Here is a 15,518-nt window from a genome sequence, read left to right as displayed (position 1 = left end):
ATTTCATTAATATATGTTTTTATGTAGATTTACAAATCTCATTACAACTATATTGAACTGAAATTTGAACCTTTCTTTTGTTTTCGTTATATTTAAAATAAAAACTAAAATTAAATTAAGGGGCCGAAATCTATCTGTTGAAAATTAGTAAGGGCCGAAAAGTCTCGAGACAATATTTTTAAGGAGCTGAAAATGCAATACTAAAGGTCGAAATATCTCAACGGCCGATTTGGTATGAAACCGAATTGTCTCGCTCCCGTTCTAAACTATTAGTGATGTTTATCCTAATAGTGTAGGGTTGTGTATAATTGGCACTTCCGCCGATTTTTGTTTGTCACATTTGCAAAATCATTCTGTATTTTCGGGATGAATTTATGGTGATAATTGGTCATATCTTTGCACAAAAACTTTAGATTTCATTATAAAAAATTAAAACTCGTTCCAAACCAAGCCATTTGTAAAAATGCCCGTGACAACGGATGTCGAAATGAAGGAAGCGTCGACGCCAGAAAAGGCGAAAAAAGATGAAGAGAAGAAAGAAGAACCACCAAAAGACCCCGAACTTCTAACATTAGAAGGTATAAGTGTTGTTGTTTCACTGTTGTGTAGAAGGCCAATTATAATTTCTCTTTTTTGGTGTACTATTTCAGTTTTTTTTTAATTAAATGATTAAAATTAAGATCTCTTGTTCATATAGCTAAAGTAGTCTAAATTAATAGACGTGTTAACGGGATTCTTCCAATCCCTAACGTCTAAACGGGAATGTGCAAAAAACGGGGGTGTTTTAAAAATATTGAAATTGTTTTAAGTGAAGTATTTTATGGTTGAAATTGATCATAAAGAGTTATATTCATATTTTACCATGTAAGTGAAATGTTATTTTGCACTAAACAAGCATTTAGTGCATTAAAACAAGTTGTTTACCTTTCCAATGAAACGAAAGTTGACTGACACAGACAACAATTATGCGAAGGGGAACAACTCAATACAATCGTAATAGCTCGGCCTCCTCCGACAAAGCTTCGAGATAGACCTCGTTATACAATCGTAACAACTCGGCCATGGCCGAAATGTTCCGAGCGATTTAAAACTGTGCCCTAAAGCCTTGCAGGTGCCCTTCATGTATATATCGTTATGTTTTGACAGAATGAAATGAAAAAAGCCGTCAAACTCATTATTATAAGTTGGATATTTATTTTTTTTTGTACGAAACTAATATAAAATAACATTATCTGGTAATATTTCTTGTTTTTATGATATTTTATAGACGCTATATGCTTTAACCCGGAATCCTGATCGGAACAACTACCCACTTTTGATACTAAACAATTTGTACGTGAAGGATTTGCCATATCAAAAATCTAAAAAAAATCCGTCAACGTACAATTATTTGGACTAATAGCTAAAGATAGCATTGCAACATGACTTTTTTTTAAATAATTTGACATGCAAAAACCTTACATTTCTGTTAATATACATATTTTGTGAGTATAAAAATGCAAGAATTATTGAAATATCTCATTTCAAAGTGAAGATATAGACATTTGTATGCACCCACCCTTCACCGCCATTAAAATGCACTAACTGAAAAGTCACGAAATCCTGACCCAAGTTTTTATTTTCATTGTAAGGCATGTAGAACTGCTCAAAAGGCTTTTTTACTATGCAGACATAATAACTGAATAAAACACAGCAAATAAACAAACTAAAATAAATAAACAGTTTCGTTACAAACTGAAACGAGTTGTACATTAATTGCAATTACCGGTACAGTATTACACTGCTATTTAATAATGTGATATTGATGAAACCAATTATTATATTAATATTATATTATATTTAATAATGATTGTCAATTTATGAGTGAATTCCTTCTTTTTGCTGTTGTCTCCTGTTAAATGGTTTATAAATACTAATTTGTGATTGATTTTAAACATGATTCCCATTTGTAAGTTATAATCACATATAAACATCAACTCTGTATTTAAATAGTACATTTACATTACTTTAAGGCATAAAAAAAGAAATGGGAAACATGCTTATTAATTTTCCAAATAAGCTTAAGTTATTTGTGCAGACTTCCCGAAAGTTGAAAAAAAGTGGCAGACATTTGGTCTGACAAGACATAAAAATCTGTCAGACCGAAAGGAAATCTGTCAGACCGAAACAAAAAACAAATTAATAACATTGCTTTATTCATCAATAGCAGCTTATTTCTTTATAAAGGCTTTATCATAATCACTCTGTCAAAATTCAAAAGTTGATCTTGATATTCAAAACACTCCTCATCAATATCGGGGTTAAGGTCCTGTTTGTCACAGAGAGTGTTAAATCTCCATTTCAAGAGCCTGATGTAAGGACTGTTTCAGTGTTGGACAGGGTGACAACCTCCTGTGATGACAATGGTTCTGGTGTAGTCTGTTCGATTATATGCAGGCACATCTAGACTCTGCCTAAAAGTACAAAATTTATCATGGACAGTGGATGTACAAATAAACTTTTATCAATAAAATTAAAAAGAAATCACAAATAAAATGCCTTTCACAACATGCCAAATATTATATTAGTGGTGAATTTAGATAACACTTTTATGCCTTATTATGGATTTAGTTTTTGTTGTACAGGATATTTTCTTTTAAATTTATAAAGGTAGAGCTATTTTTAAGATAGAAGTAATAATTGCCTACCAGCAAAGTGTCCATAACTTTCTGTTTCTGGAGGTTTGAGTTTCACCATCATCATCGCAGGTTATTACTTGCTTTTCTTTGTCAATAACAAGTCATTTCCTATTTCTTTGCCATTTCGCAAAATAATTCTTTGATGACATTTCGTTTCATATTCATTTTCCTTTCAGAGCATTCATCGATTGATAATTTTCTCTTTATTAACTAGCATTCGTAAAATGTTAAAGAAGCCATGTTTGATGCGCAAATGACTGACAGTATATAACATGCGCATCGATTGGTTCTTCTACGGGCACTGTGCCGAAAGCGAACAATGAAAACTTGTGTAACGTTTTTCTAAGGCCCTCATGCAAAAACCCGGTTACCGGGATTTTATGATAAAACCCGGTCACCGGGAATAAAAAATAGCTGGACAGTCGGACCGATTTTTGTTCAGAAATCGTCGGACCGGATCAAAATTTGCCGGTCATGTCCGTCGGACCGACGACTTTCGGGAAGTCTGTTTGTGTTTAAAAAAAATTCAAAATGAAGCCTTATTTGCATTCACTAAATATGTTGCCTTACTGTTTCAATTTATTTTCTACATTATGTAATATATAATGTGATTTATATGTCATATAACATGACCCATGATTGGAATAAAATTTATCTTATCTTTTCTTATTACACAAAAACAACGTTTCAGTTTGAAAACTACTGATGTAACTTAAATCTGGCATTTTTCTCGGGCTTTATTTTATATCAACACGTCTTGATTACACACTGTAAACATATTTGAGAACGAAACGGTACGAAACTGGGGACGAACACAAACTTTGTGAAAAATTTATTTTACAATTATTTAAAGAATGGACATAAAATGTATTCATTCTTAATGTTTACACCTATTTACACAAGGTGTACTTGCAGTTTGAAGCTGTCAGCAACTGTTTCATGCATTAATCAAACATCTGACTAGGTGAAAACTGTAGTTTATAAAGGTAGTTTCATTTCGCGGCAGCCATTTTGGAATTTTGTTTACATTTTGGCAAAGTCTATAAATGGTCTAAGAACGTTCATAGTCCAATTGTTTTCGTATCAAAAGTTATAAAAAACTATGAGAGACCCCTCCCATGCTTAAAAACAAACCAAATAATCCTTTGTACTTGCCTTAAAACATGAAAAAAACGTTTAATCAAATTTTCACTTTGGTTTTTCTTTTAGAAAAACCACGTTTTCAGTGAACTTTGACTGATTTCCAAAATATTTCATCATCTAATTAACTATAAATAGCCACATGGTTCTCCGCAAATGTTGATATATGTGTTTTAAAGAGTGTATAAAACCGGTACCAACATTGGGTCGCCTTCCGTGAAAAATTAATATTCATGAGATTCATAAAGGGAGACTACTACAATCGACTTGGCATCGCTACTAAAGAACTTCAGCGAACACGTTGTATATTACCGTTTTGGATGTGTTCGCTGAAGAGAACGCCGTATCCAAACCCTACCAGAATACGTGACATTTTTTATGTCAGGCTGTTATTTCACTTGTATGCATCGTACATACAAAATAACTGTATCCTCGGGTAAACGTAGAATGTAGTACACAAACACATTTTCAACACCAAAAAACGCTTTTAAGATAGTTGATTTAGCATTTTAATAAATCACATTACAAGCATTCCTTAACTAGGTCGTAGTTGTGTTCAAATTTAATCACGTGACACCAAAGTTTTCAGAAAATACCCATGTGACCCCCATTTGACCTCACAAATCTAGTGTTTATTTTGCTGTTATTTTTTCTGTTTCGAATAATTAGTACATAACTAATAACAAATTTGTAATAAATCAATTGTTTTTACTTATCAAAAGGTATTTTCAGCCTTACTGCAATTGGATTCAACTAAATGAACAGTGTGATTCCGATACTATAAATAGAATCCATCGACGTCATCATGGTCATGTGATTGCATTGCATCATCACACTCAATTGATTCTGGTTGACTTTACTATGGGGGTTACGCCATAACTTTAATGTGTTGTAAACATCAAAAAAAATATATCAACATTAAAGTTATGGAAGCCAGAACTATTGTTCATACTGCATACAGTTTTATCCAAGTCTGCTATAAGGATAACTTTTATCCTTTTAATGCTTTTAGAAAGCTTAGTTTTATATTGTAACATGTATGTATCTTTATTAACTTAGCTCTTAACTTGTACAGGTTTATTATGTATGTATAAATCAGTGTAAAAAGCTTAGTAGAGCTTATAAATATTATTTGTTATATTGTCAGAGGTATGTTAATAAATGGTACTTGACGTCGGGGACTAAAAGGACCAAAATAAAAAAATATTATTCGTAGTTTATTTGGTATGACTATGAGCAGACTTGTGGCATCCATCACTATTTGGTACTCTGTAATTTTTCTTACCAATGTTTTAACTGCCTGCGCCCTTTTGATTGTTGTTCCTTATATTTTGTTGTTTCAGCCTGTACATTTCCTGAAACAAATCTCAGCACCAAACTTACCATAATTACCTCTATTTAAATGATAAACTTAAATACTGAATCACTTTACCAAATAACTGTTCATTTTCTACTTCAGATATACGTGACTATATTAAGAATATTGAAAAGTCAGTAGCAACTAAGGAGCCAAGGTTTATGCTGCGTGTTTCCCGTGGAATAAACTCAGTCCGACATCGATTGAATAACAACATTTTACGGAAACTTCTCCAGGCTTACCTGCAAGCACAAACACAGCTTCCTGTCAGAGATGAGTTGCTCTTATACCTTGATGAGGTAGGTCTAATAGAATTAATGAATCGATTTTAGGAATTTATTCAATTTCAGCTGGGTATATCTATTGATCAACTTACAATATTTTGAAAAAAAAACTATGTCTAAAATATCAACTTTAACTAAAGATAAAAATTAAAAGCCAAGTATTTTCTTCTTTTTTTCATTTTGAAGTTAATGATATAATTGCAAATACTGGTTGGTTGGTTGGATTATAAGTCAGTAGATTCTTCTCCCGGTGTGAAATATTTTAGACTTTTTGCCAAACTTTCAGCATTGCATCGTTCTACAAAATTCCGTTAATTTTCCAAATTTTGGCCTAAGAATAAGATTGCATCATCAAGTTTTCAAATTTTGGCAAAGGATTACATAATAAAGATACAAGCAAATCTGAAATATTTCACACATGTAAAAGCTGAAAATAGCTTGTCTTTAATAGACTAACAACTACTGCATATCTTTTCTATCACAAAAGAAATTAACATCACTTGTTTGTTTACATTGGTTGTGAGAACCCCTTTGAAGTCACATGATTCCTCTTCCTGAGGATGACCAATACTAGTATGATCCCTATTTTGGGTGATGTGTCAGTTAGTCATGGTCACTGTAAACAGACTCATGAGTTAAAATTTTTGTCTTCACTGAAATAAAAAAAACTTGATGCAACCATCTGATTATCACTGTACTCTTACTGAAAACTCTTTTATGCAATCACCGACATGTACATTTGTGAAACTGAAAAATGGGTGCTTTGAGGGCATAGTATTTAGACAAAACATCTCTTGTTTCTGAAATATTAGTCTAAGATGTTCTTTTCATTAAGAATCCAGAGTGCAGTCATCTGGTTACATTTGATTTGTTTGTATGGAGCATGGAATATACATGTACATACTCATACATGTAGGGACAACTTTGTACATGTCATCTGCGACATCACTCATTCTTTAACATTGAATCTATAATGTTTGAATAACTTGTTGAATCTATATTAAACTTGGTATGCATATTGGTTGTGGTCAGTAGATGACCTCTGTTCTTTGATCTCAATGTCATGGTGGCCTTATATATGATCAGCTAGGTGACACATCCAATTCTTGTTTTCTTTGTTGAACATGTGACTGATTATTTGTTCAATTATTTGACAGATTACAAAAGAGACAGAAAACAAAAGATTATACACACAAATGCGAAACTGAACTATGTGTAGGGGTTTAATACCTGTACAAAGAAAATAATTCTTATCTTCTTCAGTAATGTCGTTTTGATGTAATGTGTCATTTCTTCTATGCAGCCAATGCTGACGAATGGAACGGGTGCTCAGCCATTTCGGCCACGATCAGGCAAGCTGGCTGCCAACCCCGTGATCCCAGAGATTGAGGTGTACCTTAATCTGCTCCTTCTCATCCACCTCATAGACATTAAAAAGTTAGACAAGGTAAGTTAATCAAGTACAGGATCATGAAAAACACAAGAGGCAGTGTTGTTTTTTCTGGCCAATATGGGGCCGTATTTCAGCCACATTCTCAATACTAAAATTATTGTTTTCCTGTAAGTGAAAATAAAATGATGACAAGTTTCTGTTTTGAAAAAATATATAAAAAGATGCATCCCACAACAATAGAAGAACTGGTGTTTATTTAAAAAAAGTAACGCTATCATATTTTTTTAGCTTTTCTGTCTTATTCAGACATCATGAAAGTTAAAAAGTGTCAGTAAGTTGGTAAGACAACCTTTGAAATTTTGTCTTGGTATATAGGAGTTGATGAAGACCTTTCATGGGAGTGCGTTTAGGGCCCCTAGGGTCAAGGTCAAGGTCACTGTTACTATAATATAAAATTTAAAAAAAAAGTTGAAACTGAATCTTACAATGAAGGCTAAAGTTCTATCATATCATTGAAAACCTGGTTGCATTGCTTTGCAGCGTTTCTTGTTTACCTTTTTAATTTGACCTCTTTTTACTGCTTTTGACAGGCACATATTACAGCATTACTGTATTCTTTTTGTAAGACAAGGCAGCATATAGTGGAGCGGGATGTACTATGACAGCTCTTGTTTTCATTTCTAGGCATAATTGGAATTCCCAATTTCAGTCAAAATTGCATGTGGCTTTATTGGGCAAAGGAATTCAAATTGAGGTCTTGTTTAATAAGCCTCATTGATTTCTGATATTTTAACAGCTGTTTTGCCGTGACATCTACTAGTCATTGCCGTCTAATGTCATATAATAGCTGATTGTTAAATGAGGTGGTAGAGGCACATGTCTCAGTATTGACTGTGTGTTTCAGGCATTGGTGTGTTCCGAGAAGCTGATGGTAAAGATTGGCAGCCAGAACAGGCGTACCCTGGATATCCTCGCAGCCCGATGCTACTTCTACCACTCTAGGGTCTATGAACTTAAGAACCAACTAGAGAAAGTCAGGAAGTAAGCAAAGTGTAGTAAATTTGATTTACATTTACCTTCCATTGTTAAAATTGCTCAAATGCTGAAGTTGCAGGAGTTAAAAGATACAAGGAAAAATTATTTCATGTCAAAGAAATTACAATGCTAGCTCACAGAGCTATTTCCAACAAAATGCAAATCAGATAACATATCAAAGATGCAGCACAGAACCTGGAAGATTTAAAAAGTATTAGCAAAATAGTTAATATTAATATTAAAAAGACATTAAATTATATCATATTAAATGATTATTAATAAATCGATTCTAAATAAAAATATTACTTTTGACTTCAAAATTTGTTTTAAATATTAAAAATATGCTTACAAGATTATTGCAGACATTATGCTTATGTTTGACTTTAATATATTGAAAAAAATAGTTTGAACTAAAATTCAAAAATGCAAATAATGCATTAAGTTACACAGTATACTCCAAAGTCACCTGGCCTCATGTATATGACTCTATTGTATTAAGTCCAAGGGACATTACTTCCATGATTATTTTTTTTTCTCTCTAGAGGAAGACTTAAAAATCAATGCATTATAAAACAACGTTTACTATGGATATATAGTAGTGACCACCTTAACAAACGCACATATCGTAAAATTAGTTAATGGTTAGTTTGTTTGAGTTTGCAAGTACTTGAATTTATTGACATTTACTTATTATCTTACTGAAATTCTAAATGTCTGCATATTGTGTGCTCTACTTACCAATGAGATGGTTCTGGAGAATGACCTTTTTTATGCTTTATTTCAGTTTCTTCCACTCCCGGCTACAGACTGCAGTGTTGAGATCAGACTTTGATGGTCAAGCCAGCTTACTCAACCTCCTGTTAAGAAATTACCTGCACTACAATCTCATAGAGCAGGCTGACAAACTGGTATCAAAGTCCACGTTCCCGGACCATGCTTCCAACAATGACTGGGCTAGATACCTGTACTACTTAGGTGTGTATCTCAACTTCCTACACCTCAACCACATGGTGTTGTCCAGTTTGTCCTTCTGTCCTGGTGAATGGGGACAAGTCCACTTTTCCTCATTACTGCATATGTTTCTGAGGTATTGACATCAAACTTGATACACATTTTGACTGTGTTGGGGAGTGCTGTGCCAAAGAAACATTATTTTGTGTATGTTTAAGAGTTATTGCCCTTTTATTATATTTTTATACTTTATAACTCATGGGTGAAAGTTTTCCGGACTGCTCCGGAAGTTCCAGATTTTTGATGTCCTCAGGGATCCCTTTCCAAAACGTGTAAATCCGTTGAGATATCAGAGGGGGGTATAGGTCTACCTCAACCCTGACTTCGACTTTCAAACTGTTGAAACGAAAACGAAAGTAAATTCCAGTGACTCGATCTGTTTTGCGATTTATTTTTAGTAACGATTCGTCATTGCAAGGTGCTCGCTTACAGGTTTTTAAAAGGTAGCCCGGAGCGCGTTCAGCTACGGCCGTAAATAGACTAGCTGGGTTCGACCGTTTCTGCCAATAAGTTCCGAACGGGAAAGCCAATTGCTCCCAATCTGGAATGTTCGCGCTCATCAAGACATTGCAGACACTTTTTAAACGCCTAGGTAGCGGTGAATTACGATATAAAACGACAATTCTGATTGGCTTGCTTTACGCTGTAGTCCAATAAAATAGCTGGTCTTTAAACGGTGAGGTGATTCTTTCAAAAAACAACAACAATATTCTTGTGATAATAGATCGTTGCAAAAAATATTGAAAATGAAGTTTCTACCCCCAGCGTACAACACGAAGGACTTAGAAAGTAAACAAACTAACAAATGGAGATGGGCATGGCTATCTGAATGTGACACTAATGGTGAGAAATGGGGGATTTGGTTAAAAAAACCCAGACATTGCGGGATCTGTGAATGTTGTGCTAAACTGTTGAAGTATGGCGGGGGTGGTAAAAAGACATCAAGAAACATGCAACCTATGATCAATGGTGATATCATGCATTTTTTGCATGTGCATAATATCTGGGACCAATAATACATCTTACTCCCAGATTTTCTCAATTTTCTGGACTCACAAGATTTTCAACTTTCACCCATGATAACTTCTTTCCACATCTCCATTGATAATTACCAGTTGTTAAAAGACCTGTTTGAAACACGTGCTTGGTGAACACTAATGAATATGTGTATTTTGACTTGTTCTTGTTAGTGTTGAGTTGTTAGTTAGTTCAAACACAAAGTAAGATTAGAAGAACAAACTTTTACACTGACAATGTCTACAATGACATGTTGATGAATTCAATCCAATAGTATTGAATTTGTAGACTTCCAATTACTGCTAGTTCTTTGGTTTTTGTTGTTTTGGATCACTCTGGTAAAAGTTAAGATTTTCAAGCCCTATACTGAATTTCAATATTATAACATAAAGTACCAAATGTTATGCATGCCACACTCTATGTATTTAATAGAAGTATACAAATATGCAAAATCTGAGTGGTAACTGATACACATCTTGTTTCTACAGGAAAGATCAAAGCCCTACAGTTGGAGTACTCCGAGGCCCACAAGCACTTGCTACAGGCCCTAAGAAAGGCACCCCAGCATGCAGCCGTGGGATTCAAACAAACAGTATGTTATAGGATTTATGTATTCACACCTTTGGAAGTGTGTTTTAGGTCATGTTTTCAGCGCTGGAGAGCGTTGATCTTCATGCTCATGGAAGTTGAGTTTCGCGTAACAACAGGCCATTGAAAATATTTCAATGACTTGCTGCAATATTTAAATTTTGTTAAATCAAAACAGCAAATTAAAATATTTTTACTCATTTGAAAAAAAAAATCAAATGAAATTGATGGAATTATCTTTACTTCTGTGATATACCTATAGTTCTTTCTCAGCATGAAGTTCTCAGCTACCTTTTTAAGTATTCATCATATGTTTTTCTTAGTTTTGTGAACTGTGTGTTTCATGTCATGACCAGTAAACAAAATGCTCTCATATTTTGGTGAAATATATAGAAACTGTGTATTTAACACCAAATTTTATGGACTTGCCGCGTAATATGAAACACTGCAAGTATTGTTACAGTCCTTTGCATGTGCATTATTCTGGTGAGAATTTTCCATCCACTTCAGAAAAATACATGAAACAGCGTGTGTATACCACGTGATAAATTACGTCATAAATGCAACATCGGAAGGCAACATTTTGCTTAAAATAAAGACTTAAATCAAAGATAACTTTTCTTTACAACACCATCTTAACTAAAACAAAAGGCAGTCTATGCCGATTAAAGAGCCCCGCTTTTGTTTTATTACCGAAATTTGATCAAACACTTCTACGAACCTGTTTCCAAAAAAATGTTTTGACAGTGCTCCGTCAGACAACCGTCTTAAAAGGTTTGTCAAAGTGTTTTAAGAAACTAAACTCTCAATCTAAATTTGGTTACAGACCAAAGGAAGTGCTCCTTATGCGGCGTAGACTGCGCTATGTTTCATTTAAAATGGGGAGAAATAATGAAGTTATCTTTGTTTAAAGTATTTTTTTCAAACCAAAATATTGCCTTCTGATGTAGCATTTGTGACGGAATTCATCACATGGTATACACACACTATGAAAGATACTGAATCTTTTTTGCTAGCCTTTAATTCCTACATTGTTGCTCAAAGCTGGAGTTGAATAATTCTTAAGTTGGTCAGTCCTCACTGGCCTGTTTTCAATCCATCATGCATCACAGTATGTTACTAACTTGTAACATGGTCACACACAGGACTGCAAAATGGCTTTGAAATTTGGAGGCAAATGTTGCACATAGTTTACTAGTAATATTCAGTAAGCTTTGTAAAATACTACATAATTCAACTGAAGTCACAGTTTGGGGTGAAAAAAGCCCAAATATTCACACTAGTGATTGCAAGGAGAATTGTTCAACATGCCCTGCTTTATAAAATAAAAAAAAATTGAGCATGCCCGGAAAAGATTTTGCAAGTGCAGGGCTGGAAGCTTTGGGATAATTTTGTTCACTGACTTCATAGCTTCATCATACATGGCTGTTCTACATACTTGCAGGTACAGCGACTGGCGATAACAGTGGAGTTATTACTGGGAGACATACCGGACAGAGCAACCTTCAGGGTACCGACCTTGAAGAAAACATTAGCCCCGTATTTCCAACTCACACAAGGTCAGTAACTAGTGAATACAATGATAGCATGTGTTTTTAGCTCATCTATATTTTGAAGAAAAGCAGTTCAGGAATTGTCAAAGTCTTGGTGTCTTCAGCGTCTTTGTGCATTTTATTATACAAAAAATAATAAACAAGCATTTTGCTTTTGGCTATTTATTTTTTATACACCCTTTCATAAAAGGGGACATACAATAGTTTTACCTGTGGCGTATGGGCATGTGGTCAGAATTAGTATGGACATAATATTTTGGACAAGTTAAATAACCCAGCCATATCGCTCTAGTCACTAGAATAATTGCCCTTTATTTATAGAAATTACCTAAAATAGGTCTTGTCCAAATAATAATTTTAGAATTCTTCATCCAATCATCATCAAATTTGGTCAGAATGTGTATGGACAAAATGACATTATAAATGACATTATCAGGTTGGCTAACCGGCCAGGTTGCCTCAGTCAATCCAGTTATGTATATGAAACTATTGAATAATTGTGCATAAAGTTTTTATTGTAATGTCTAAATTCTGATAAGGCAATACTGTCTTCAATCTTGTGTATGATTTAGTCTACGGCAAATATCTTTTTATTCAATATTCTAAGTTTTTATGCTTAAAACTTGGATGTCTGCCTCTGACTTTGAAACTGTTCATCCTCTTGGACTTGATGTTTGGGAAAATCATTATGATCATAGCATAGTAAACGTTTTGTTTATATTATCCTACAGCTGTTAGGACAGGTAATCTGCCCCGGTTTAACGAGGTATTGCATCAGTTTGGGGCCAAGTTCCAGGGCGAGGATACATACACGTTGATCATCCGCCTGCGACACAACGTGATTAAGACTGGCGTACGCATGATCAATCTCTCCTACTCCCGGATCTCTCTCATGGATATTGCACAGAAACTGGCTCTTGACAGTCCTGAAGATGCTGAGTACATTGTAGCAAAGGTTAGTTATATCTTTAACACTAAGTGTTGTATGTCATGTTTTGTACTCTTCGAGACCATCTTAGTCACAAACATACGACAAAATGTTGTAAGATCATGATTTCCAATTGAATGCTAAGTGGGTGTTGGAAATAAAATAAAGAAGTAAAAAAAAAATCACTGTAAATCAGAACAAGCTTAGAGTAATGTTTCAAGCCTGGCATTTTGTTTATAAAGAATAAAGGATAAGAAAAAAATAATCATACAATACAGTCTTTGATAAAATGTTCCAATTGTTCTATGCGAAGAGTATTTGCGAATAGTATTACTGTTTATTAACTCATCACAAAATATACAATGACAATCTGGTTAATGATGCGGTACTGTATAGATTCATTGGTGATAGTTTAGCAGGATAGCTTAAACAAATTTGCCCTCAGAAAATACCTTTATCAAATTGAAACGTGTGTTTTTGTATAATTTGATATTTGGCTGACCAATGTTACCATTGACTATGTAATATTACATACATATATATATTTAACTGTTGGAGTAAATACTGTGTGGTCATATTGTCGAACAGATTTGAAATAAATTCTAGAATTACTCATAGCAATTTGAATGTGACATTCTACATGTAAGTCTTGTAAATTTGTTACAAAAGTGTTTTCACTATGTTTATGTGGTAATTTAGGTTATGAAAATATTTACAAGTATTTGTTCTCCCAGGCAATACGTGATGGTGTTATTGAGGCCACTATAGACCATGAGAAGGGCTACGTTCAGTCCAAGGAGACCCTGGACGTGTACAAGACGAGGGAACCAATGGCTGCCTTCCATCAGAGAATCACCTTCTGTCTCGACATACACAACAACTCTGTCAAGGTAATAATGTTAGTCAATGTACCCATTTCAAGGAATGAAAGCATACCAGTATTACATGTGTTTCCTGAGGGCATGTGGGATATCTGGTACCAAGTCACCAGCTAGGTAGTTTGCCTGAGATTTTTCCAGCCATGCACAGCCTTATTCATAAGTCTTTTGTTGGATTTGTTCATTATACTCAACAATGTGTTCTTGTGCTCAATATAAATATTAATTAGAAACTCAGGGATTACGTTGATGCAGAAAACCAGAGAACTTGACGCAATTTGGAAGTTAAGGACTCCTTTTTTGAAATAAGTACGTACATGTACATCTATGGAAGCACCTGAAATAACTATATAAGGACCCCATTTATTACTAGACACACCATGATGGTCACGCTTGGGCCCCTTAGCTGGAAATTAAGGGAAAAACTGTGATATTTGTGTTGTTGCAATACTTGTATAATAGTTATCCCCCTTTCTGTCCTCCAGGCAATGAGGTTCCCCCCGAAGTCTTACAACAAGGACCTTGAATCAGCCGAGGAAAGACGAGAACGGGAACAACAGGAGCTTGAAAGCGCCAAGGAAATAGCCGACGAGGATTTTGATGGCTTCCCTTAACACTTGCAGTGCAGTGTTTTCATGCTTGTACTGCCTCGTGTTATGTTAGACTTTTGTGTATATTTTGGTGCAGTCTTTGACCCATGCAGTTGAGAGTCTTCTATGACTTAATCGTTTATGAATATAGATACTGTTTCATTAATTGGAAGTATATTTGTGTAGGGACTGCATTTTAAAGTAAAAGATATTTCCAGATTGGAGATGAGATCAGAGGTAATAAAGGGAAATGCCTGAATGGAGGTTTTTCTGTTACAAGGTAGATGTTACCTTTTTTCAGAATTGCTCATTGACTATTTATTCAATGTGTTACAAGTGCTAGAAAGTATCATAATAACATATTTATAAGCAAAATGGTTCTGAGTGACATTAAACAAAGAAGGAGATATTTTTCATTTCAGCCCTCAAATTAAACCATATCTACGGTTTGCTTTGGAAATAAGGATTTATAATATGTAGTGAACTTCTAATGTATTTGCTTGTTAAAAGAGTTGGACTGAAGATTTCAAAGGCATCTTATAACACAATCCATTTTATAGTCTATGTCAACTATTATGTTCTATGAAATTAAATTCATATCAAAAAATTTAAATTTCTTTTTTGTTGCTGGTGTATCAACTGTTTGATATGGGATATACACTATTGAGATTAGGACACTATTTATGAATAATAAGTTTGTGGTTTCATGACTGACTCCCACCAAAACAAGAACCCAAATATTTTTGGCCTCTCCTTTGGTCATATTTTTTCAGTTTTCTTTTTCCGAATTTTATTCACCAGCTTCTCTAGATCATGAAGGCCTTGCTAATTTGAATATTCGTTTAGAGGGATGAATGTAAAGGTTTTCTAAACAAAACGTTTGTGTCTGTTGTACGGCGCAAGACTTAAAAACGCAAGTCCCTAGCGTACCAGGCAATCTGACTGGATATGTCCCGAGAATCACATGCCCGACAGACGGAAAAAATATTAGTTCGAATCTTCAATGGCCCATACGCAGATCTCTTATTTCAGCAAACTGTCCTTCGCTTTTAGCTCTACGAGTGAG

General features: G+C 34.3%; 1 protein-coding gene across 1 annotated transcript; it reads left to right on the top strand.

The window, feature by feature from the left end:
• Positions 1-291: 291 nt before the first annotated feature.
• Positions 292-15,059, top strand: LOC128236074 (26S proteasome non-ATPase regulatory subunit 3-like). The gene is made up of 10 exons (XM_052950894.1): positions 292-578; positions 5,278-5,474; positions 6,763-6,906; positions 7,757-7,893; positions 8,672-8,862; positions 10,404-10,507; positions 11,948-12,062; positions 12,788-13,011; positions 13,719-13,874; positions 14,348-15,059. The coding sequence occupies exons 1-10, from the start codon at positions 464-466 to the stop codon at positions 14,474-14,476; spliced, it is 1,512 nt and encodes a 503-aa protein (XP_052806854.1). The 5' UTR covers positions 292-463; the 3' UTR covers positions 14,477-15,059.
• Positions 15,060-15,518: the final 459 nt, after the last annotated feature.

Source organism: Mya arenaria, chromosome 5 (assembly GCF_026914265.1).
Source record: "Mya arenaria isolate MELC-2E11 chromosome 5, ASM2691426v1".
Lineage (NCBI taxonomy): Eukaryota > Metazoa > Mollusca > Bivalvia > Myida > Myidae > Mya > Mya arenaria.
The sequence above is the reverse complement of the archived record's forward strand: the minus strand, read 5'-3'. Positions and strand labels throughout refer to the sequence as shown.

Coding starts and splice junctions, on each gene's coding strand:
- LOC128236074 (XM_052950894.1), top strand. CDS start 464: ATGCCCGTGACAACGGATGTCGAAATGAAGGAAGCGTCGACGCCAGAA. Junction 5,475..6,762: donor TGCTCTTATACCTTGATGAG/GTAGGTCTAATA, acceptor TCTTCTATGCAG/CCAATGCTGACGAATGGAAC. Junction 7,894..8,671: donor CAACTAGAGAAAGTCAGGAA/GTAAGCAAAGTG, acceptor GCTTTATTTCAG/TTTCTTCCACTCCCGGCTAC.